The following is a 26,243-nucleotide window of genomic DNA, read 5'->3' on the forward strand; positions in this document are numbered from 1 at the left end:
TGGTTTTATTAATATCAATTACAAACATAATTGACTTATTCGAATAAATGAAGAAATCTGAAGGTAGATATTAGAGAAACAATATTGTGAGTTTCAAAAATTCAGGCTATTACAACAAGATATGTCTTACACAGGCTGAGAAAATGCAACTAGGAAACATATCTAAGTAAATAACTTCCATTCTGTTGTATCAATTTGTATTGAATGACGTATTACTTGGTAGCTCAAAATATGTAATTTATGACTACAGCCAAGAACACATATATAAAAATAAAATAATGGCTGCTATTCCTAAAATGTCTGAGAATAAATACAGGTTTGTATTTTACTAAGGAAGAACAATACATCCCACTAAGTGACAAGATAACACTTGCTTGATTAGTGCCAAGAGAAAAAAAAAGCATTTCCATTGGCTCTCAAGGACTCTCTCAGCTACAAAAGGTAAGAATTAAAACAGATTTAAATACATGCCTTTTTCCAATACGCATTTTCCAGTGATTTAGAACAGTAGGGGGGAAGACTCCGCATAGATTACAAACTCCAGATAATTTGTAACATATGCATACGAGGCACAGATTCGAGGCACAGATTCGTTAAGCATTCGTTCTGAACAATGAATGAAGTTTCTGCTACGGTCAATAGCAGGCAGACGACCCCACTGCATGAACCCCACAAGAGAAATAAGATTAAGAAGTACCTAATAATCACAGCAATCCTAACAATCAACTGTTTAAAATCTAAAGCTTTGTGGTACTGGTCCTTGTTTTTGAAACTCAAGACATTTTTCCTCCCATTTTTAAACTTTTTAAAAATATTACAAAGATAGAACCTTTGAAAAGGGAAAAAACCCCGCTATTCTACCTAATATGAGCATACTTGAGAGGGCCTGTATGACAATTAACATCTGAAATTGGAGATGTGACTTTTAGTTTTTGCCCTCTGGTAATGTTAGAAAAAAAGAGAAGGCGGGGGAAGAAGGCAGGATCATCACTTCCGAAGCTCAGGGAGATCAGAATCAAAGAGTCTAGAATATATCCTCAAGGTAACATAGACAGGGCTGTGCTAAAATGGTGTTTTAGTTGGGATCTCATTGGGTTCTAGAACCAACTCTAAAAACTTAGGTTATGAAGCACTGTGGTGATCTCTGAGGACTACAACAAAGAATCCTGTGCAAGCTGGTAGAAGTTCTGTGCCAGGTTAAGATCTATCAAACCCTAGAGATTAGAATTTTCAGATTCCCCGAACAGCCTCGCTGATCTGGGTGTATCTGACATCTACTATCTTCTCTGTTTTCATAACCACTGTTTTATTGCACTTCTCGTCAACTTACTGCAAAAAGCCTCTAAATGATCTCGGTGCTTCCGGTCTCACTCTTCCCAACTCATTCTCCACATCACAGCCAGTCCAAAGCCTAAGGCTAACATGTCCACTCCCCAGCTTACTGCTCTTTGATGATTAGGGTAAAATCAAAACTCCTTAGTACATTATCTCACTTCTTGTTTATGTCTCCAGTCTCATTTCTTATCACTTCCCACCTCCTTCCACTCTCTTCCCACCAACCCTAGGCTCCAGCTCTCTAGAACCACACAGTACAAAACATTTCACCAGAATATCTGGGACGTGACCTATTCCAAATTATGATGTTTCTGAAGTTCTGATACCTTAAATCTAAAAGAGCACAATGACTGAAAATACCTTGATCTCACCTCAGTATCTTCTAATCTTCTCTTATCTAACTGCAAGTTATGGCCCATTAGTGGGTTGGGTTGGGAAATCAATTTTAGTAGGTTGTGACCACCCTTCTAAACGCCCCAAGTGGAAGATGAAGAGACAGAGCATAGGGGATCAAGAACTGCTGTGGGGAGGAGGACCCAGGGGCAGTGAGAGGGAGCTTAGGGAGACAGGGGGTGAACAGGGAGCTGGGACAGGTTAGAGGGGTGAGTACAGGGGAGGAAGGCTTGAAGACTGTCAGTCTTGTGTGTGGTCGGGGGTGGGGGGGATTAGCAGAGCCTGTGGGCACAGGGCACACATGTAATAACGGGGAGGCATTGTGTCCCACACCAGGTATTGGCAAACCGGGGGTCTCCCTGGTCTACTCCATGCCCTCCCAGAATGTGTCCCTGCGGCTGCAGGGCCTCCAGGAAAAAGACTCTGGGTCCTACCGCTGCTCTGTGAACGTGCAAGACCACCAAGGCATCAAAATGAGCCACAGCAGCAAAACTCTAGAGCTCAGGGTGCTGGGTAAGTGAGAAGCGCACACTTGGCAACACCTTCCCCAGCCCCAGTGGAGGCCAGGCAGCTCTCTCTCCCAAATGGCTGACTGTAAGGGTTAGAGGAGGGCAGACAGAGTGACAGAAGGGGGGGGGTGTGTTTGGGGGTGGGTGGGAGGGATCTGTTGGTCCCTTGGGGTTGAGTTTTTAACCTGTCTCCCTGCTCCAGTTCCTCCAGCTTCTCCATCCTGCCGTCTCCTGGGTGTGCCCCGTGTGGGGACCAACGTGACCCTGACCTGCCAGTCCCCAAGGAGTAAGCCAGCTGCCCAGTACCAGTGGGAGCGGGCACCCCCATCCGCCCAGGTTTTCTTTGCACCAGTTTTAGGTGAGGGAGCTTGAGGCTGTGGCTGGGGGAGGGAAAGATGAGAGGCACCAGAGGGACTGGGGTGAAAAGGGGAGGCAGTGCTGCAAAGTCCTGGGGCAGAGTTGGCAGAGGAGGAGGATGTAGGGAGGGGACTGGAGAAAGAGAGCCTACCAGATAGGCAATGTGTTGGGCGCTTTCAGATACTGTATACTTACGACACTCAAGAGGACATGTGGCCTACTAGATTACCTGTGCTCACATCTAACAGAACATGCTGGAGTGTACTGCACATAGTTAAGGAGAATATCATTTTGTGGATTAAGCAAATGAATATTTGTGAAACACTTCCAACAGTGCGTGGCACGTGACAAATGTTATGTAAGTCTCAGCTATAATCATAATTTTGTGAAAAGTGTTTCAGTCACACATATATATCATCAGAATATTAGGCCACAGGGTAAAATATATGTCTTCCTATTCCATGTTCAAAAGATGCACTGCTTTGGTTTTTCTTTCCAGTATATAAGAATGAGATATATAATAGATATTTGCACAACTACAATCCAACACTATAAAAAGGTTATTTATCAAAACATAGGGATGCCTGAGTGGCTCAGTCGTTATGCATCTGCCTTCGGCTCAGGTCATAATCCCAGGGTCCTGGGATCAAGCCCTGCATCGGGCTCCCTGCTCAACGGGAAGCCTGCTTCTCCCTCTCCCATTCTCCCTGTTTGTGTTCCCTCTCTCGCTGTCTCTGTCAAATAAATTAAAAAACAAACAAACACATAAAATTGTCTAGAATTGGCATGCGCACTCTACTGTTATTCCAAAACTACCTGCTCCACCTTTTTCTTGGTTCTTAAGGACACCACCAACTAGTCATTTGTAGATTCTAAGTCCTACCTTCACCAAATGCCATGCACTATAACAAATTGTTCTTCAATTGAAATGCATGACTTTGTAAGCAACTTATCACTTATAAATTTTCTGGAACAACTACAGCATTTAGATGTTTCCAGTTTAGGATTCTTGAACAAAATATATTTTGCTGTATTTGTGGTCTGCACTGTTCTAGGCTCTGCGGTTTCTGGCCTTTACCCCAACCGCTCATCTCTCTCTACTTTCCTCTGCTCAGTTTGGTCCCACTTCACCTTCAAGACCCACCTCCTGAAAGTCTACGATGACATGCCTTTCCTGTGTGTGCCCGAAGCACCATGAACTTAATGTCGACATGCTACACAGACCTTACTCACAATACCGTAACTGGTGCTTTAGTAGTCTGACTCCTTCAATGGAAGGTGGACACTTGATGGTAGATGGTACCCTGCTGCATGTCTAAGGTCTACCATGCAAGGTACTCAAATATTTGTGGGTGAATAATAAAAAAAAATCAAGTGCCTATTTCATACTTTAGTATTTGGAGAAACCCTGTGATCAATCTGTGAGTTGAGTCTGATGAAACAGAATGGGCAAGATCTCCAAATCTTCCCACAGATTCTTGCACTTTAGCCAAGAGTTAAGCTCCACACGTTTCTCCCGTTTTCCTAAGGGCAGTGGAATCCAAGGGCCCAGCCCCACTATATCTGCCAAGAAAGATAGCAGAAAGAGGCTCAGAGTTCTAACGCAGTGGCCTCCCGCTGGGGTATCCCTACTCTTTCTTTAATGATTAATCAAGGCACCTTAAAACCTTAGGGATTCCTGGCAGCATTCCCAGTCTGGTCCATTATTTCTTAGGTGGAAAGCTTGGCCCCTCAATTTGGAACAACCAAAGCAAAATAGGCTAGTGATATTGTTTCTTTTAAATGTAAGTGGAATATTGTCTGATGACCAACATTTTCAAGATGCATTTGATAAAATCTACAGAAATGAATTTTGTGTGGATTTTTCTGATTCAGAGTACATTACTGAGTAAATTTACGGCCAATCCTCACATCTGATTCATCTCATACTAGATTTACTATTTCCTATATCCTATTAACTTCCCGTAAACTTTCATGTATGATGAAAAAAATTTCAATGTCAGCTTTAAAATGTTCGAGAGAGTACAGAAACTCTTTTGGGAGTACATAAACAGAAAAGTTTAAATACCATTATTCCAAAGCTGTTCTGGCCAATACAACAGCCACTGGCTAGATATACATGACTCTTTAAATTAATTAAAATTAAATAAAATTAAAAATTCAGTTTCACAGTCCCACTAGCCACATGTCAAGTATTCTATAAGCAGCTACGGCCAGTGGCTACTGCACGGTGACTGACGGACAGCGCAGACAGTAAGACACTCGTATCACAGAAAGTTCTATCAGACGGCACCCCCTAGAGAGCTAAGAGCAGGACCACCCTTAGCCCCAGCCCACTGAGGGTGTGACACTGCAGTCCTTGCACTAAAAGCTCTTCCTCCCTAGTACAGTGGACCATTTTTCTTCACTTCTATCAAGGTTCCTCCTCCTCAGAAGCAAAGTGACGGCGGGCGGGGTGGGGGGGGCGGGCGCCAAGAGAAAGGAACTTTGAGCTTCCCCTAAAAGTCTGAGTACGTAGCTAAGAGAACCGTTTCATAAAACAGACTTCTTTAGTACTCCAAGTAACAACTTTTTACCTACACTGTTCAATATGGTAGCCACTAACCACATGTGGCATTTATAGTTTAAAATTAAAAAAATTAAAGGGGCGCCTGGGTGGCTCAGGCAGTTAGGCATCCGACTCTCGACTCCGGCTCAGGTCACGATCTCAGCGTGTGAGATCGAGCCCCATGTCGAGCTCCGTGCTCAGCGTGGAGCCTGCTTGTCCCCCTCCCTCTGTTCCTCCCCCGCTCACTCTATCTCTAAAATAAATAAAATATTTTTACAAAATTAAATTAATTAAAACAAAACATAATTTGAAATTCAGTTCCTCAGGCACACTAACCACATTCCAACGTCTCAACAGCCACAAGTGACCGGCGGCTATCACACAGAACTGCGCTAGATACAGAACATTTCCATCATCACAGAAAGTTTTACTAAACAGCACTGTTTGTACTATGTGCTTTCTAAATTCCTTTTTCCTTTAACATATCCTCTTAATGAAGGATCCATAATAATTTCACTCCACTCTTCACTAGATTTCCCAAAATGCCAAGAAATAAACTTGGAAGCCTGTTCATCCAAAGTTTTAACATGTGCGTGTTAGACCTTTACCTCCTAAACTGAGAGACTAAAAGTGTATGGTCAGTAGTCTAAGATGGTTTATTCTCTTAAGATACACATCAAGCCTGTATCAGATTCACAAGCAGACAAGCATTCTGGAACACACAAGCTTCTGGGTGACAGTGGCATGTTCCCAAGAGAAATATGTCAAAAATGGAAGCAAACAAATCTGACTAAATCCTTCTTACAAACTATTTGAGTGGTATACCGTATTTCTTGGAAATCTTTCAATGACAGTACAGAGGGACCGTCTTGGCTGCAAACCCCAGAGGAAAGTCCTCAGAAATTGGTGAAGTCTATTAAAATGCTTATACAGGGACAAAGATATCTTCTGGCTCCATGTCATCTTTACCCTAATGGTTTTTGCAAACAAATAATGACAAGGCTTGGGAGCTAAAATGAAAGACCAAATGTACTACATGTCATTTGTCTGTTAAAGTACGAAATTTGTCCTAAAGACTATGACAGTGATCGATGAATAAATCTAAGAAATCTCCCTAAAAAACTGATCATTTTGTTTGCCAGGCAGAAGACTCCCAACCAGTTTTAAATTTGTCTGATGAGCAACCCGTACTGATCCAGCAAAGACAAGCTTTTTAGGTCATACAATCACCTTGCTTTTCATCTCGAGGCAGAGCTAGAAGTACACATCTGTTTCAAAAACATAAAGCCAACTCTCAAGAGGCAAATTTTTGGAGAACACCCAAAAATATGGGACTTGAGAATTAGTTTTGCAGCGCATCAGATTAACTGACTGAAGTGTGAATACAGCATCTGGCTCCGAAGTGAATGCTTTCATGAATGCCAAGTCTAGATAGATCTTTCAACTACTACAGTGTGGACTGTGATGAGATCTTTCCCTCCTTTGAAGTCATCACATTTATTGTCTGCTTTAGTCATATGACACTTAATCAAATACTGCATCACATACCATCCCTTGTGTTGTAGAGCTTTTTAACTCTTTGATGTGTGTATACAGACTTCAACTGCTCTGTAAGCTCTTGGACTGTATATTACAATTCTTTTATTTATCCTAACATCTAGCATACAGCCCTGCACACAGTAAGCACTCAAGTACTTGGTGGATGGAGATGGGGAGAAAAGGACTATAGAAGAAGAGAAAAATCATGCAATGACCAGACAGAAAACCACCTTATTATGTGTTTATCTGACTCCAAAATTAGGCTGGAATTGTTAGTGGACAAATTTTCTTCTGGCAAACAAACAAACAAAACAACAACAACAACAAAACTTCAGAACCAAACAATCTGTGGAGTAAGGCAGTCTCAAACACATCCATTTCATCCAAATGACTGAACGAATACCACTAACAGGACATGTCAGACTTCAAAATGAAAACCTTTACAGCAATAAACAGATGTTTCTATGTGACTTTAAGCTAAAATCCTGTGCACTTAGAAATATACATATTCAGTTGGATAGTATTCAAAAATAGTACTCTGGTAGCAAAATCCAAGAGTTATTAATTTCAAAATTTACAATTTTAATAGACAAGAAATCTAAAACACAGTCCAGAAAAGGGAGGCGATGTGCTTTCCGTTTATTCAGGAAGATGGCCAGGGAAGAGGCTGTGCTAGCACTCAGCTTTCTGATGCCTTCTTAGGATGAGATGGAAGGCTGCTACATCAACATGCTGAAACTAGGAAAGTTTCATGGAAAAACCGAAGTTACTGTATATCTCTTCCCTCCTTTCAAACTTAGAAGACATTATTTACGGAGTTTTCATAATTGAGTTTTAATAAATATTCCAAATACATTCAGCCAGAAATTTAATTGACACACATGATGTTCCTTCCCTGTGAGCCTCTGACATGAGTTCACATTTAAGTGAGCACATGAGTCTAAGAAGTTCCCCATGGTCCATATCTTCCTGCCCTACTTCTTTTCTATTTTATAAAATCTAAAGCAAAAAAGATTGTTGAATTTCTTTTTGCAGTTCTCATCAAGACAATAAAGTAAAAGAAGAGATTTCTGAATTATTCATTCTAAACACGCATTTCTGAAAGTGGGATCTAAAGATTTGTTTTCAGGGATTTGAGATTCTCTGATGATATTTTTAAGGTTGTGTTTTTATTTTCATAAATATATTCTGGATTACTTGGACATCCACCTCATAACTGTGTAAGGTTATGATTTCAGTGACAACATTTGCTTCTATGCTTAAGATTACATTCATAGTAAGTCTTCTGGAGGGACAGAGCTTAGTTTTCAATGCAAAATTTTTCAAACGGGGTTTCAAAGTCTATGTCTTTGGATTAAAGTTTAGGTAACACTGATCTAGATTTCTATACGTCCCAAAATTCTCCTTCTAGACTTTACTTGGTAAGTTTAATAAATATGTATCCAGTGTCTATAATGTGCTAGGCACTGGAGATACGGTAGTGAATAAGAGAAACCAGAACTTGCCTTAATGGAGCCTGTAATTCTGGCAGGAAAGGCCAACATTCTTAATGAAGAAATCTGGTTCCTTGGTTGAAATCACTTAACAAGTAGAGAAAAAACACACACACAGTTATCTGTCCTCCTTGTCAACTACAACTGTTGATTAGAGAATCCATTATCATCAACATATTTTCAAAATATTCTAAGAGCTTGAGGTTAATTTGGTCTTATCTGTTTGAAAACAGGTAAACTGATCCTCTTTTAAAAATTCTTCAGAGAAGCTCAATCTCCTTTCCTTGCTTTAGGTTATGCTTCTCATAACCAGACAAAGATGTTACCCAAACTAGATATTTCCTGGTTATTGAGAAACAGTTTTATGGAGAGGTTTTAGTAAGTGAGGTTTTGATAGCACAACACTTTTTCCGTTTGATTGGGAAATTTCTACGGACAAAAATCAATCAAGCTAGAACAGTTGCAAATGCCTAAGTACACTTCTAAGTCAAGAAAAGTTGATGGGTGGATGCTAACCAGCACAGCGCAAAAACTCTCTCAGAAATTTAAACTTGATGACCTTGAAATTGAATTTGTACCTCTATTCTTTAACAGAAAAATGAATGAGATTCAGGAAACAGTGGCTACTATTAGGTACTACTTTAGTCCTGTCTATAAACTATTATTTTAATGACCCCTTGTTAGGCTGGGGGGGGGCGGGGGAAGAGGGGGCATAAGAAGACCTAAAGGTACATGTTATCAAGTACACCAATTCAATTTTGTAATTGAGAAATGGGTGCCAAATTCCTTGAACGATAGTTAATAAGTTTGAAACATCTCAGTTTCTGACCCAAATTTTCTAACCAGCATTGCCCCAGGATGAACACTACATGAGCCAAGATCTCCCCAACTTTGGAGCAATCTCTGACTTTAGTGTGATTGCGATTGTTTTCATGGGTTTTTACCCCCAAAGAGCTCTGGAAAAAGTGTCAACCCTATCAGAAAAGAAGTACACACATAACTATGACTTTTACCAAGAAGTAGTTCATTGAAAACTGGGAGAAAGAATCCTAACAGAATCTTTTAGCAGACACTATGATGAGGGAACTAGCTTACAACTCTCTAGCTGCCAATAATACAAACCTGAAAGCCTAGATTAAAAGTCAATAGAAACAGCAAAAAGATAACCTGGCTGGTGATAAAAATTTCTAGCCCAAATTAAGCCTCTGTAGTTAAACATTCAGATACACAACGATAGCCAGATGCACACTGAGAGCTTTACTTGTCACCACATCCGGCACAATAGCTAATTAAGCAGGGAAAAACTGGCTTTCATGAAGGAGCTTAGTCAGAAACATAGCAGGGCCTCAAGCCAATCTAACTCTAGAGGCATCGACACTCCACAAATTCCACACCAACTCTCAGCCAGGCTAACTTTAATTGCGCCCCTAACTCCACGATAACAATACACTAGCTGACTGCAATCAAGCTTTTCCAATTCTCCAAAGCCATCTCAAGTCTTACTCGTCCTTCGAAGCTCAAGTTAGAAGCAAGGCGACTGACACAAAGGCCAGTCGTCCAAAGGCGCTTTTTGCATGGCTCTGCACTGCCACTCATTTGAAAATTCCTAAACTGGGGGCTCACCGGCCCCCCTCTTCTACCCTTCCTCAAACCCGCCCCGGCTGGTAAGCCTCTGCCTGGGAGCCCCTCAGCCTGGAACAAAGCGAGGGGCCCCGGCGGTGGGGGCGAGAGGCGCCAGCGGACACGGGGAATGCCGCACAGCGCACAATGAGAAACTACCAACTTCAGAGCGCAGGAACATCCTCAATTGGCAAGAAAGAGGGGCGGCGGCGGCAGGCACGCCCAACTTCAAACTCAGGAAACCTACGGGCTGGCGGCCATCTGGAAAAAAGCCCCCTTCCCAGGGAGAGAAGAAAAAGGCGGAGGAGATGCGAATCACCCACCGGGCCCCGGAGGGGAGCCCTGCGCTCAGACCGGCCCCCGCCCCCGAGGCCCGCTTCCCCGCCTTCTCTCTGCCTCTGGTTCGCTGCCCCAGGCCGGGCGGCCGGTTACCTTGATGCGCTCCCGGCACTGGGACGGGGTCCGCTCGTAGCCCAGCTCGGCCAGGGCCCGGGACACGCGCTCGTACATGGCTGGCCCAGGGGCCTTGCTGCCGAACACCGTGCCGGCTCCCTCCAGCTGCTGGTACCGCGCTTCCACCAGCCGCTCGTTGCCCCACACTGCGATGAGCGCGTTCGTCTCGGCCGGCGTCCACGACATGCCCCGGCAGGCGGCGGCGGCGGCTGCCGCAGCCCCGCCACCGCCGCCACCAGGGGAGAAGGAGACCGAGGACGAGGCGGCGCTGCGGCCCCCCAGCCCCAGCCCGAGACCCCCGGACGCCGCTGCCCCCGAGCCCGCCGCACTGCCCGGCCCGAGCGGAGAGGCACCCCGCGGCGTGGAAGGGTCGGACAGCGATGGATTTCCGTCGCTCAGGCCACCAGGAGAAGCCGGGGAGAGCACCTCCATCTTCGGGATTTTTAGCGGCGAGTTGGCGGGCAGCTCCGAGCCACAGGGCGCAGCCATCTTCCAAGCGGCCGCCGCTACACCGCCCGGAAGTGACGCGCCCGCGCATCCGGCCGCCGCGGTCTCCGGGGCTGCCCTCGGGCCTGGCTCGGCTGTGGGCGGGCGGCTGCGGGCTCCTGCTGCCGAGCGGAGGCTGTCCGCTCCCCCCGGCCTCTCTCCGCGAGCCCTACCGCGCCGCCCGCTCCTCTCCCGGGGCGAGGGGCGGGAGTGAGGCGCGCCGAAGCCCCGAGCTGAAGAGAAGGGTGGGGGCATGAGGGCGCTGGTGTGAGGAACAGATTGGAGCCTTCCCACTTCCTCTCCAATCTCAGCCCCCGGGAGGAGGGGTGAGGCCCGCGAGGGGGCCCGGAGTTAAGGAGGACTTGACCATTTCGCTCGCTGGCTCTCCTCTCTCCCTCCGCTCTGCCTCTCCTCCCTCCAAGCTGGCCTCGGGGTGCAGAGGCTGACGTCCAGGGCGGAGACTGGGGAAACCTGCGGAGAGTATATCCAGGAAGCACCAAGGCTGAAGGGATGCATTTCTGGGGGAGGCTTTAAAAAAGCAGTTTTTGGACCGCGTTAGAGTTGGTACTCGGTGGCTTTTCAAGAAACCCATGCGCATTATTTGAAGAACAGCAACTCTGACTCAGTTAAGATCTATTTTCCAGTTAGCCCGGGTAGCTGTGACGATTTGTAGAAAAATTAGATGTCTTTATCGCGTTTGTAGTTTGTAGCTTAAATATGTTAGGAACCCTGGAGCCCGGCAGGAAAGTTACTTTCCAGTACCATTCATTCCCCATCCTCCTAATTTGGAAGTTGCATCATTTTCTTACTTTCCTACTGTATTTCACACTCTGGAGTGTAAGGAGATTGAAAAGAAGACTGTCAATTATGGCAACTCTTGTGACCTCTAGTAATTAGTGTATTAACCGTTCCTGAATACTCCTCAAAGTGCTGCAAATCCAGTACATAGCTGAAAGGTATTTTCAATACTCTTCAAAGCCAAAAATCGAATTGTTTATCTTGGATCCTTAAAAAGCCTCAGCGGATCTTTTTTCAAATATGAATAAGCCATCCGATATTTTTTTCAAATATACATTAAGTTGTTTGTTTGTTTGTTTGTTTGTTTTAAATAGAGCTGAGGTTACCTACATTTAAACTCCGAATCACTCGAGAGAGAGTGATATGGTTAGGAAGCCAAAGGTAATAAGCAATAGGGATGAAGTAGAGGAGATAACTGTGTATTTCACATTACAATGCCACCATAGTTTTAAATTACCAGTATGAGGTATCATAAAGACGTTCCAGTATTTATGCTACCTTTCCTCTTTTTCTAAGACAGATATAGTCAAGCACCATGGTTAAGAGTATGGATTCTAGGGGTGCCCGAATGGCTCAGCCGGTTAAGTGGCTGCCTCCCACTCAGGTCATGGCCCCAGAGTCCTGGATGGAGTCCTGGGATGGCGCCCCACATCTGGCTCCCTGCTCAGCGGGGAGTCTGCTTCTCCTTCTCCCTCTGCCCCTCCCTGCCTCTCATGCTCTCTCTCTCTCTCTCAAATAAATAAATAAAATCTTAAAAAAAAAAAAAAGAGTATGGATTCTGGAGTCAATTCCTGGCTTCAAATTCCAGTCCTGCAACCTCAGCCAATTTACTTAAGCAATCTCTTAGTACCTTGGTTTCTTTCTTTATAAAGTGAGGATGACCTCACAGCACTGTTGTGAGTAGATGAGTTAATACAGGTAAAGCCTTAGAATGGTGCCTGGTTCATAGTAAACAGTGTATGAGCTATTACCTCACTTTGGCTAGCAGTAGTCCCCTCTTCTGTGTGGTTTCACTTTCAGCGTTTCAATTACCAATGCCAAAGGCAGTCGGGAAAGCAAATCATCCTCCTGATCTATGGTCAGAAGGTCAATAGTAGCCTAAGGCTGCCTCACCATGCCTCTGTCATTCACCTCTCATCATTTCATCATGTAGGCAATTTATCATCTCACATCATCACAAGAAGGGTGAGGACAGTACAATCAGAGAGAGGAACCAGATTCGCATAACTTTTATTACAACACATTGTTATAATTGGTCCATTACTGTCACTAATCTCTAACCATGCCTAATTTATAAATTAAACTTTATCATAGTTATGTATGCATAGGAAAGAGCATAGTACATGTAGAGTTGGGGACTGTGTGCACTTTCAGGCATCCACAGGGGGTCTTGGGACAATCCCCTGTGGATAAGGAGGACTACTGTACTTCAGTTAATAGAGAATCTTCCCTTTGTCGCTTTCTCTCCAACACTAGTTTTCAGTGTCTTCATTGTCAATTCTTTTCAGGGCTCTGGTGGCATCTCAAACACCTGTCAAAGCAAAATTCACTCTCATTCAGCCCAACAGTAAGTTTTTTAATGTCATAAAGTATTTAATGTGTATGAAAAGGAGAATCATGCCTAGATCAGAGACTCCGAAGAGTTTTAAAATCACTGCTTATCCTGCTCTCATTTTCCCACAAGCCTGAAAAAGATCCTCCCTCCTTCTATTGTTAATTCTGGATGATTCTCAAATCAACTCTGACTCATGCAGGAAGCCTTCCTAGATAAAGTGGGTTGACTGGGAAGTCTCCCTTCCCACAAACTTCTGTTTCTAGACATTATTTCTCTATACCCCCCCTTTATTCCCACACTCATCAGTCTATCCAATGAGAAAAAGTATCAAAAATAAAATTGCCAGTAACATCCTGAGGTTAAAATTAATTCGATAACATAAAAGCTATTAATATGTACTACACAGTGTGGAGGCATTGCTATATAGGCAACCTGGATCATGTGCTTGTCATGTTGGCTTACCATGGCTGATCCTGGATTCCAGGCGTTGTGTGATGGGCTCGTTCAAGGCTTCATAGTTCAATCAGAATGTATGGAATGTGTTTGAAGCAATGTACTGTACCTTTTATTGTGGATTCAATTGATAGCATAAGTAGATAAAAACCTATTTGAGAGATAATGTATGCAACATCTCAAAATAATGTACAAACGAATACAGAACAATACACGGTAATCGACCTATAAACTGTCAGCTCCTCCCTTTAATTGTATCCCTCCCCTTTTCCACTTCTTCCACAATCTGTGCCCAGGATTTGTTTCTCAGCTTTTCTTTCTTTTTTTTCATTGATTATCTTCCCCATGCTGTATCTTTTATTCCCATGACTTATTCATCCCATAACTGGAAGCCTGTATCTTCCACTCCCCTTCACCTGTTTTGCCCATTTCCTTACCTCCCTCCCCTCTGGCAACCATCACTTCATTTTCTGTATTTACAAGTCTGTTTCTGCTTTTTGTTTGTTTATTTGCTTTTTTTCTGGATTCTTCATATACATGAAATCATATGCCATTTGTCTTTCTCTGTTTGACTTAATTTCACTTAGCATAATACTGTCTAGGTCCATCCATGTTGTCACAAAGGGCAAGATCTCATCTTTTTTTTTTTTTTTTTGGCTGAGTAATATCCATTGTGGATATATACCACCTCTTCTTTATCCATTCATCTGTCGATGGACACTCAGGTTGCTTCCATATCTTGGCTATTGTAAATAATGTTTCAATAAACGTTAAGGGTGTATATATCTTTTCAAATTAGTGTTTTCATTTTTCTTTGGGTAAATATCCTATTGTAGAATTACTGGATTATATGGTATTTCTATTTTTAATCTTTTGAGGAAACTCCGTACTGTTTTTCACAGTGGTGGTTGTCCCAATTTATGTTCCACCATTAGTGTATGAGGGTTCCTTTTTCTCCACATCCTCACCAACATTTATTTCTTGTTTTTCTTATTCTAGCCATTCAGACAAGTGTAAGGTGATATCTCGTTGTGGGTTTGATTTCCATTTTCCTGTTGATGGGTGATGTTAAGCATCCTTCTCATGTGTCTGTTGGCCATCTGTATGTCTTCTTTGGAAAAATGTCTGTTGAGGTTCTCTGCCCAATTTAAAAAGTCTATTTAATTTGGGAGAGTGAGTGAGTGCAGGAGCAGGGGCAGGGGCAGAAGGAGAGGGAGAGAGAGAATCCCAAGCAGACTCCCTGCTGAACACAGAGCCCGTAGGAGGGCTCCATCTCACGACCCTGAGGTCATGACCTGAGCTGAAATCAGGAGTCAGAGGCTCAACTGACTGAGCCACCCAGGCGCGCCTCCTCTGCCCATTTTTAATGGGGTAATTTGTTTTTTGGGTTTTTTTAGTGTTGAGTTGTATAAGTTCTTTATATAGTCTGGATATTAACTCTTTATCAGACATATCATTTGCAAATATCTTCTCCCACTGGTTAGGTTGCCTTTTTATTTTGTTAATGGTTTCCTTCACTGTGCAAAAGCTTTTTATTTTGATGTAGTCCCAGTAGCTTATTTTTGCTTTTGTTTCCCTTGCCTTGAGAGATGTGTCTAGAAAAATGTTGTTATGGTTGATGTCAAAGAGATTACTGCCTGTGTTCTGTACTAGGAGTTTTATGATTTCAGGTCTCACATTTAGGTTCTTCGTCCATTTTGAGTTTATTTTTGTGTACTGTGAAAAAAAGTGGTCCAGTTTCCTTCTTTTGCATGTGGCTGCCCAATTTTCCCAGCACCATTTGTTGAAGAGACTGTGCATATCCTTCTGTGTTCAGGGCTTGTATTCCTAACTTTTCTATGAAGCGTCTCCTAACCAGCTGGATCTCCAGTGGGTCTAAGACCCACTCCTACAATTTACTGCTTCACTTTAATGTGTTCTGTTTCCAAAGCTTCATTAATTCTGTTGTACACTCTCTTGCTGTGTTTTATGACTGTTGGTGTGTTTGTTGCTTCAGCTTTTTTTTTTTCCCTTCACGTTCCACATCAAGTCCTGTTACCTCCACCTCTGAAATATTTCCTAAATCCGACTACTTCTCGACTCTAGTCCAAGACTTCATTGTGTCTTTACTGGACAACTGGACTTCCTACTTGCATACTTTCCTGCTTACACAGTAGCCAAGGTGAATTTGGTTTTTTACAACTTTTTTCTTGTGAAATATAACATGAATATAGAGGAGTACGTGAAACATACATGTACAACTATTATATGGCTTATTAGACAGCAAATACTACATAGCCACCATCCAGGTCAGAGAAATAGAAAAACTTTAGAAGCTCTGCCCCATAATCCTTGCCCAGTGTTAACCCCTATCTCTCTTATAAAGATAACCACTATACTGACTTGTCTTTCTTTATAGTTTTATCACTGTATCATGCATTGCTGAAAGTTTTCCCTGGTTTTGATTTTTTTTGGTAAGTGAAATCACATGTATTCTGTATCTCCTTCTTTCATTCAATATTATGTTTTTAATTAAGATTCATCCATTCCATATGAGGCTACAGTTTATTCATTTTTGTTGCTGTAAAATACTCTTATGACTATGTCACATTTTATTTATCCATCCTACTGTTGAATTTTTGGGCTGTCTCTAATTTAGGATATTATGAATAATGCTGCTACAAACATTCTTGTACATGTCTCCCAGCCCATATGTGCAAGAGTGTATGCCTTCCCCCCTCTCTCCTTCCCTTCTTGTCTTCCTTCTTTCCATGTGGATACCCAATCATTCCAACTCCATTTTCTGAAAAGACCATCCTTTCCCTCCTTCTCTTGCAAGGCTATCTTTGACATAAAGCCAGCGTCCATATGTGCTTGGGTCTGTTTCTGGGCTCTTTAGTTACATTGGTCTATTTGTCTATTTTTCTGTGTTCCTTGCAGCACAATAATGAGTCACACTGGCTTTATAATAAGTCTCATGTCAAGTAGAGAAAGTCCTTCCTCCTCCTCCTTTTTCCAGAGTGACTTGCTATTCTTGATCCTTAATATTTCCATATATATTTTAGAATTCGCTTGTCAAGTTCTACAGAAAAAGCTGTGGGTATTTTGATTGGTATTGCACTGAATCTATGGGCCACTATGAGGAAAACGGACATCTTTATAATAATCAGTCTTACAGTCCTTGAAAATGATATCTCTTGGAATATATCCCTATATCTAAGAAAAATGTTTCTTAATAATTTATTGAAAAATAGGCTTCCATTGCAATTTATTAATTTTTAAAAGGGTGGAAATAATACGCGACAGGTTTTAATACTGGTTATATCTAATTCTGGTTTTCATTTTGTCGTTGATCTTTGTTTTCTCACAAAGAAATGATGGTTTCGTGATATTTGAGAAAACAAAAAAAATTCAGTTATTTTATCTTTATTATTTTTAATTAATTTTTTTATTTGAGTGTGGTTGACACACAATGTCACATTGGTTTCAGATGTACAATGGAGTGATTCCACAAGCTTAAACATTATGCTCTGCTCACCACAAGTATGGCTACCATCTGTTGCCATACAGTATTGTTACAATACGATTGATTATATTCCGTATGCTGTGCTTTTTTTCCCCATGACTTACTCATTCCATACCTGGAAGCCTGTATCTCCCACTCCCCTTCCCTTATTTTGCCCATCCTTCCATGTCTCCTTCTCTCTGACAAAGGGGGGAGGAGACAAAAGATCAGTCTGTTCTTTGTGTTTACAAGTCTGATTCTGCTTTTAAAGACCCAGTTATTTTAAAAAGGAATGTTGGAAGAAGTAAAGCAACAGTTTCCCCTCTCTCCCACTACTGTAGCACCTATGGGACACTGTAACACTGAAGGTGACTGTGTCAATTTTTTCCCAAATGGGGACATGTGCCTACCTCTCAGGAAAGTCTGAAGCATAGATAGGATAATGATGAAGTGCCCTTAATAAATGATAGCGGCAAAGGAAGCTCTCCCACCCCAAGCCCTGACGCAACACAACAGGGACAGCCTTGCCATCTCTATCTGACCTGGGACTATCAGGACTAACCTCATCGTGCCCATTTCCCTGTTTAAGTCACTCCCCATGGGAAGCCAGGGAATACAAGGGCATCTTAAATGCGTTTGAATTTAATAACCCTGGGACTCTGTAAATTCTCTTTTCTGATTCCGTTACCCACCCCTACAAACTCCTGTGTCCTCTGGTGTTTGTGATCAGTGGTAAGAAAAACTCCCTATGCCCTCAGTTTCCTCTCTGACCCTTCATACTTTCTTGCTCTTACTCAACCTTGGCTGTCCATAGCTTCCCATTTCAGCCCTTTAAATGAGGACTTTCCCCTTTCATTCACTTGTTCCTTTCTGTCTTTGTAGCACTCGTTGGCAAAAATCACAATCCTGTTTAAATCCAACTGTCTGCCTATGCACCTTGCACCATGCAACTGCTGGTGGTTGGAGAAATACACCAATCAGGCTAACTGGTTTGCCTTTCAATCAAATGCTGATTGCTGACCTCAGGTGGCCCCTTGATATAGTTGAGCACTCATTTCATTTCTCTCATTCAGTCTCTCTTTCTCGTGTATGACTACATTATTCAATGCCTTTGTTTGTCTCATATTAAATATTTGTGAGGAAGTGATCCAACCCCCCCTCCTTTTTTTGCATCTGGATATCCAGTTGTCTCAGCACTGTTTGTGGGAAAGACTGTTCTTTCCCATTCTTAATCTCAGGAAACAAACTGAGGGTTGCTGGAGTGGTGGGGGTGGGAGGGATGGGGTGGCTGGGTGATAGACATTGGGGAGGGTATGTGCTATGGTGAGCACTGTGAATTGTGTCAGACTGTTGAATCACAGATCTGTACCTCTGAAACAAATAATACAATATATGTTAAAAAAAAAAAAAAAAGGAAAGAAAAAGATAGCAGGAAGGGAAGAATAAAGGGAGGGAAATCGGAGAGGTAGCCAAACCATGAGAGACGATGGACTCTGAGAAACAAACTGAGGGTTCTAGAGGGGAGGGGGGGTGGGAGGATGGGTTAGCCTGGTGATGGGTGTTAAGGAGGGCATGTTCTGCATGGAGCACTGGGTGTTATGCACTAACAATGAATCATGGAACACTACGTCAAAAACTAACGATGTAATGTATGGTGATTAACATAACAACAAAAAATTAAAAAAAAACTGTTCTTTCCCAATTGAGTTGTCTTGCCCAACCCCCTGTCAAATATCAATTGACTGTAAATGTGAAATTTATTTCTAGACTCTCAATTCTATTCCACTGATCTATGTCTATCACTTTGACATAATCACTCTGTCTTCATTACTGTAGCTATATAGTAAGTTTTGAAATTGTGAAGAGTGAGTCCTCCAATTTTATTCTCATTCAGGATTGTTTTGGCTACTCTGGGCCCCTTGTATGTCCATATGAATTTTAGCATCAGCTTCTTAGTTTGTGCTCCCTCCCTCCACACAAAAAAAAAGCCAGCAAAGATTTGATAAGGATTGCATTGGATCTGTACATCAATTTGCCATCTTAACAATATTAAATCTTCCAATCAAGGAACAGAGAATATCTTTCCATTTATTGGGGGCTTCTTTAATTCCTTTCAACAATTTTTATGGTTTTCAGAGTATAAGTTTTATACATTTTTTGGTTAAACATATCCCTGGTACTTTATTCTTTTAGATGTTACTCCAAATGGAATTGTTTTCTTAATTTCATGTTCAGATTGTTTATTGCCAGTGTCTAGAAATCTACTGATGTATGTAATTGATCTTGTAGCCTGAAACCTTGTTGAACGTGTTTATTCTGATAATTTTTTAGTGAATTCTTTATGGTTTTCCATATACAAGATCATGTCATCTAAAAATAGAGATATTTTGGGGCATCTGGCTGGCTCAGTCAGTGGAGTATGCGACTGTTGATCTCGAGGTTGTGAGTTCGAGCCCCACGTTGGATGTGGAGATTACTTAAAAAAATTTTTTTAGTTTTTTTTTTTATTATTATTATTTGACAGAGAGAGAGAGACAGGGAGAGGAGGAGAGAGGGAACACAAGCAGGGGGAGTGGGAGAGGGAGAAGCAGGCTTCCGGCGGAGCAGGGAGCCTGATGCTGGACTCTATCCCAGGACCCTGGGATCATGACCTGAGCCGAAGGCAGACGCTTAACGACTGAGCCACCCAGGTGCCCTGAAAAATTTTTTTTAAATCTTTTAAAAATAGGGATGTTTTTACTTCTTCCTTTCCAATCTGAATGTTTTTTACTTCATTTTCTCGCCAAATTACCTTGGCTAGAACATCCAGTACAGTGTTGAAGTGGTAAGAGTGTCTATCCTTGTCTTATTTGCAACCATAAAAGGGGAAAGGCATTCAGTCTTTCATCATTAATAATGATGTTAGCTGTGAGTTTTTGGTAGATGTTCTCTATCAAGTTAAGGACATTCTGTACTATTCCTAGTCTGTTGAGTATTTTTATCATGAATGGATACTAGAGTGTTGAATATTGTCAGAGTACTTTCTCAGCTTCTATTGAGATGATCATGTATGTGATTTTTGTCTTTTCTTTACTGATATAGTGAAGTATATTAATTGACTTTCAGATGTTTGAACAACTTTGCATGTTGGGGATAAATCTTACTTGGTTATGAGTTGCAATTCCTTCTATATGTTGCTGGATTCAACTTATAAGTTTTTGTTTTGTTTTGTTTTAGGATTTTTACATCTATATTCACACTTGACAGTTAGGCTTCACTGACTGACAGCTGATTGCTTTCTGCTGTTTTCTATCACGAAGTGAGGCACAAATTGCCCCACAATGGGAATCAGTTAAGTCTGGTCCTCTTTGCTGGGGTAGTTGGTTTTTGGGGGTTTTTTGTTGTTGTTTTTGTGTTTTTTAAGATTTTATTGAGTAATCTCTACACCCAGGTGCCTCTACAGCTGGGCACCCCTGTAGGGGTAGCTTCTGAGGTAAACTTTTGAGATTTGTACCCCAGGAGTGCTGTTCTTAACTGACTCTTTTCCCAGTTCTCTCTGGGAAACTTATTGGCCTATAGTTTAGCTTCCTGTCCTCATGGAGCTACCAACTTTTTAATTGCTTACCACCAAAACCTCCATTGTTTTCAAGAGTGCCTTTAGGTTTGAACTTCCCCACATTCTGTTCCATATAAAGTCAGTACCCTTGGTGAAAGCCTTGGCAGTCTGTTCTTATGGCCTACCTCTCCCCAGGGGCAGAACTTCTGCACTTCTGCTTTAGAGCTGGTGAGACGGACAGTGATCCAAGTGTCTCACAGTGAGCTGCCTCTGCAGGGCAGAGGATGGGGGTCATAAACATCTGGTCTTCTTGGCTTGCCTCTGGCCATGTGGAGCCTCTGTTCTATGAGTGAATTGGGCTGAGAGAGATTGGGGTCCCAGTATTCTAGGCCTGTCATGCCTGGGTAGAGCCTCTGACCTATGAATGGGGGCTCAGTGAAGGAAGAGAGACTCCAACCTCTTGGCAACACTTCCCTGCCAAGTGTTGCAAGACATTTAATGTCTGCAACACAGAGTTTGGAGGTATGGAAGACGCTGGTGGTTGCCCTGCACAGGGAGATAACATAGTCTGTGACCGGAAGCTCTGCCGTGCTGTGTTTCTATCAAGCTGAGGTGGGAGAGTGGTCAAGAGAAGCTGTGGGTTGTGGGTGAGGTGCCGCAGACTCTGTTCAAACAGATCTAGTAAATTTTTCTTGAATAAATATTTCTTCATTTGCTCTATGCCCTTAGGACAGTTTCCAGGGACTGAAAGGTTGGGTTTTTTTTTAAGAAATAATTTTCACGGGCGCCTGGGTGGCTCAGTTGGTTGAGCGACTGCCTTCGGCTCAGGTCATGATCCTGAAGTCCCGGGATCGAGTCCCGCATCGGACTCCCTGCTCGGCAGGGAGTCGGCTCCTCCCTCTGACCCTCTCCCCTCTCATGTGCTCTCTCTCCCATTCTCGCTCTCTCAAATAAATAAATCTTTAAAAAAAAAAAAAAGAAAGAATTTTCACCAGTTATGGCTGTTTCACAGGAGAAAGGATCCACAAAGCTCCTCACACTACCATTCCAGAAGCCATCCTGTCTCTCCTTCCCTCTTATGCGAACCTTCTCAAAAGTCTTGTGGATACTTCGTGTTCAATTCCTGTCTCTTTTCTCCTGCTCCCTGCCAACCTCTTTCTTGAATCAACTCCAAGCAGGCTCTGATTCCCCCACAAACTCAATGAAACTGCTCTTGTCAAGGTCGGCGATGCCTTCCTTGTTGCTAAATCCTGTGGGTGGAGTCTCCTTTTCATCCTACTTGCCCTGGCAACAGTATCGGACACAGTGGCTCTCACGTCCCTCCTTCACCACTCTGCATTCCCAGCACTAACACTCTCCTGCCTCCTGGTTTTCCTCCCACCGCCTTCATCGTTCCTCCTCAGTCTTCTGCAAGGAGCCTCAGAACCAGTCCTCAGACACCTTGTCCTTTTGGTCTGTACTCATTTCCTCCATGATCTCCTTCAGTCTCACAGTTTTCAATAATTCTCCATATGCCGATGACTTTCTTTTCTTTTTTTAAGATTTTATTTATTTATTTGGCACAGAGAGAGACACAGCGAGAGAGGGAGCACATGAGAGGGGAGAGGGTCAGAGGGAGAAGCAGCCTCCCCCCTGAGCAGGGAGCCCGACGCGGGGCTCGATCCCAGGACCCTGGGATCAGGACCTGAGCCGAAGGCAGACGCTCAACGACTGAGCCACCCAGGCGCCCCTATGCTGATGACTTTCAAACGTTACGTCTCCAGGCCAGGCCTCTCTTCCAAACTGCACACTCATATAATACACTGCCGACTTGACGTTTCCATGTGGTCCCCTAAAGCGCTTCTGAAACTGTGCGTACAAAACAGCTCCTGATCTTCTCCAAACCTGTGCCTTCTAGTCTTCCTCATCATCCCAGTTGCTCAGGCCCAAAACCATGGTACTGTCATTGACCCTTTCTCACTCTGTGTCCAGGCTATCAGCCAGCCTTGTTAGGTCTACCTTCAAAATTATTCAAAATATGACTTCTTACACTTTCCACCACCGTTCCAAGTCACTAATATCTCTTGCCTAGATGATTTCAAGAACCACTGGAGTGATCTTCCTGCTTCCATTCCATTACCCCTCTGACTTCATCTCTTATTGCTACCTCCAAGCTCCAGTCACACTGGCTTCTTTGCTGTTCCTTGAATATACAAAGCATGTGGATGAGTGTCTTGGATTGGCAATACTCTGCCAGTTACCACACATTAATGCCAGGAGGGAAACACATTCTTGAAGACACAAAAGGTTGCATTTGGAACCCTCTCACTTCAGATTCTGCCATACGCATCTCTTCTGGTTCTAATGTGTATCCTTTCATTATAATAAAACTATAATAATAAGTCCTGAGTTCTGAGGGTCATTCTAGCAAATTATTGAACCTGATGGTGGTCGTGAGAGCCCCCTAATTTGTAGCCAGCTGATCTGAAGTAAGGGTGGTCCTAAGGGTCCCAAACTTGCAGTGGGTACCTACAGTCTTGGACACACTTGGCACCCTGGAAGACTGTGCCCTTAACCTCAAGTTTGGCTACTCATGGTAGCATTAGAAGAGGTTAGGCAGGAGTATCTAGTATCTCAGTTTGAGAAAGATAGTGGTGTCCTACCGGCAACAATGGTTTAGATCACTGAGTTTCCACATCCTGCATTAGATCCTGGATGGCGTCTAGAACCTCTAGGTAAACATCATAATGCCGTATGTTTTGATACCATACCTTTGCAAATTGCTTTCATATTTGAGCTTCAAAACAGGTAATATCACCCTACTTTTACAGGTGAAGAAATTGAAGTGACTGGGAAGACACTCGTCCAAAGTCATTAGACTCAAACACAGGTGTTCTGCTTCAATGCAGAGCTCTTCACACCAGGGCCTACAAACTACAGAGGTGGGTTACAACACATGCGCAAGGGAGTATCTTTATGATCAGTTCTCCTTTAACACCTTGTAGGAAACTGAAGGCAAGTGAGTCCCTCCAGACTTAAGACTCAGGATTCTCTCCCACCTATGTGGTTTTCTCCTTTGGGGGCAGTGAGATTTAGGGGAAAATATCTAGAAACCTGGGTCTTCTCTATTTAGACAACTACATATTTCTTTAGAGCTCATTATGGACTCCTCATACTAATGGCCGTTCCCAGGGGAGAAAATTTGTTACCTTCAGCAAGACCGAAATTGGGTATGTAAGGAATCTTTTAGTTCAGAGACTCAAGAGAACCAGTCCCAGAGTTGGTATCCAAGTATCCAACTACAAACATGTGCAAGTTCTCAAGGGCTTTGAAAGATGATAAGTCATGCCTACAAACCAAATGGAAAATGGCAAACATATGACTAGCTGCTTTCAAGAAAAGAAAATACAACTGGCTCTCAGTAAAATATGCCCAATCTCACTCATCATATGCAAAATGCAAATTAAAACTACAAGAAGATGTCATTTTTACCTGTCCGGTTGGCAGAGAAAATAATTTGGAAAACACATTGTGTTGTGTGATCTGGAGAACCCTCAGCTGGCATCATACGTTGATGGTGAGACTCAAAATTTGTATCACCTCTGGGAAGGGTGACTTGGCCATATTTCCCAAATACGTATTTGCATTTGACTCAGCAAGTTCACTTTTAGGAATTTATTCTAAAGATGTATCCACATGTTAAGTGTGAAGATGTCTGCCGTAGATTGAAAAGCACTGTCACATATTTCACAACTCTTTCCATTAAGAGATGAGTCTTTCCCGGACTCCTCACATCTGGGATGGCCCTGCGGCTTGCTACAATAAAATGTAGCAGAAGCGATGCTGTTCCAGAGCCTAACCTCAAGAGGCTTGTAACTTCCACTCTCATGGTCCTGGAATTTTGCCCTTGGACCAGTTGGCGGTTAAAGGCTGGAAAAAAACCCAAAGAGGCTGTTAGCAAAGACTGGAGGAATGATGGACAAAGAGTTGCTGGAGGCTGGGAATGCAGTGAGAAAATCGTTATCAGAGGCTAAAGGGAGGGCGACTCGTGTTTTGTAGTGACGCAATCATTGGCAAAAAGTCGCCTGTGAAAACTTGAAAGCTAGAAAACGTACCTCATAGCCTTTTTAAAAATATGATTAAGGAGATTTCCAGACAGAATGTTGAAAGTGCCATTTTGGCTTCTTCTAACTGCATGACAATGGACAGGAAGAGAGAGATGAACAAAAGAAGGAATTATGAACCTTAGAAGAAGAATCTAGAGGATATCTAGAAGCCCAAGGATTTGTTGCTTTGGAAAATATAAATCTGTGCTCGCTTAGGCAGCACATATACTAAAATTGGAAAATATAAATCTTACCCCAGTTCTCCCAGCCGATAGAAATTTCTCAAAGCCAAAACTCAAAGCAAGGGTATGGCTGTAAGGACCCTTGTTCAGACCTCTGAATGATTTAAGGTAATGCCTAAAGGACTGTCTCAACTAGAGCTTCTGAGAATCTTAAGGATATTTTCCCACAGCAGCCTCAAATTATTGCCCAAAAGACCATATGTATAACACAGAACACCATGAAGTTCCCCTATTTTGACGGCATTATGTTAATTGGATCACTTGAATACCAGAGGGGAACAAATACCTAAAATGATTCCGTGGGTGGGGGGGGGGGGGGTCTACTATATCAGTGAAGTTTTTAGGAGACCAGTTGTCTGAAGAATGCCAAGACATCCACGCCAAGTCTGGGGACAAGTACCTTGCTTTTCCTACCACTCAGAGATACAGTACTGGCAGGCCTCTTTGGAGTTTGGTGACACCATAACTGCTCAATCTACGAAAGACTCAGGTTTTGAGGGAGGCGCAGAGCAAGAATAGACTTTGCGGCAGGTTCTGGCTGCAGTTTAAGCGGCCTTGCTGCTTGGGTCCGAGGACTAGTAGATTCCAGGGCGCTGGTCTTGTTTGTTGTGGATGTCTATGCCATGTAGTCCCTGGTAAGCTCCATTAGGAAAGCTGCCGTATAGTCCTTTAGGGGTTCTGCTGCACATCCATTCTTTTTAATGTTCCCAGAAGCAGATCTTCACTAATGCTGGATGGAGAATTGGTAAATAAATATCCCGACTTTCTTGCTCCTCACATGGTATAACTCTGAGATGTGTCTTGTGTGATCTCCCAGAGTTCCCTGATGGGATTATATCCCAGTTACCCACAACCCACCCTTTACTGGCTTCTTTCCTTTCTCTCCCCTACTTCTGTTTTCCTACTGGTAATTCTTTCCCCCAAATAAGCTCCTTGCTTTCGGGCGCCTGGGTGGCTCAGTTGGTTAAGCCGCTGCCTTCGGCTCAGGTCATGATCCCAGGGTCCTGGGATGGAGCCCCACATCGGGCTCCCTGCTCATGCAGGAAGCCTGCTTCTCCCTCTGCCTGCCGCTCCCCCTGCTTGTGCTCTCTCCCTCTATCTCTGTGTGTCAAATAAATAAATAAAATCTTAAAAAAAAAAATTAAAAAAAAAAGCTCCTTGCTCTCTAATCTTTGTCTCTGAGTCTACCACTGAAAGACCCCACCTAATCTACCAACAGGACATCTTTGACTCCTACTTGAAACAGATCTTTTTCCCAGAATAGAAAGTTCCTATGATGCAGGACCCTGGTTTACTGACGGTTCAATGGGCTTTCTGCTGTTCTGCTGGTCCATTCATACTCTCTCCATCACAGGTGA

The 26,243-nt window shown here is 42.9% G+C and overlaps 2 protein-coding genes across 10 annotated transcripts in view; one reads left to right on the forward strand and one right to left on the reverse strand.

Annotated features, from left to right (window-relative positions):
- LOC113914047 (endothelial cell-selective adhesion molecule-like) overlaps positions 1-5,274 on the forward strand; it is a 29,669-nt gene extending 24,395 nt beyond the window's left edge. For 2 of the 6 annotated variants that reach the window (XM_027578790.2, XM_027578787.2), the window contains exons 2-5: positions 334-441; positions 2,065-2,241; positions 2,440-2,595; positions 3,710-5,237. In XM_027578790.2, coding sequence (XP_027434591.1) covers positions 2,100-2,241; positions 2,440-2,595; positions 3,710-3,792 — 381 coding nt within the window. In that variant the 5' untranslated portion in view covers positions 334-441; positions 2,065-2,099 and the 3' untranslated portion in view covers positions 3,793-5,237. Of the gene's footprint in view, positions 1-333; positions 442-2,064; positions 2,242-2,439 lie in introns of all 6 variants that reach the window. The other 4 variants (XR_004819407.1, XR_003517353.2, XM_027578791.1 and 1 more) reach the window with 3 other exon arrangements.
- MSANTD2 (Myb/SANT DNA binding domain containing 2) overlaps positions 1-12,218 on the reverse strand; it is a 32,653-nt gene extending 20,435 nt beyond the window's left edge. For 3 of the 4 annotated variants that reach the window (XM_027578783.2, XM_027578782.2, XM_027578785.2), the window contains exon 1: positions 10,227-12,218. In XM_027578783.2, the coding sequence (XP_027434584.1) occupies positions 10,227-10,988 (762 nt within the window). In that variant the 5' untranslated portion in view covers positions 10,989-12,218. Of the gene's footprint in view, positions 1-5,401; positions 8,262-10,226 lie in introns of those variants that run through there. The other variant, XM_027578786.2, reaches the window with a different exon arrangement.
- Positions 12,219-26,243: the final 14,025 nt, after the last annotated feature.

Source organism: Zalophus californianus, chromosome 11, assembly GCF_009762305.2.
Source record: "Zalophus californianus isolate mZalCal1 chromosome 11, mZalCal1.pri.v2, whole genome shotgun sequence".
NCBI classification, from domain to species: domain Eukaryota; kingdom Metazoa; phylum Chordata; class Mammalia; order Carnivora; family Otariidae; genus Zalophus; species Zalophus californianus.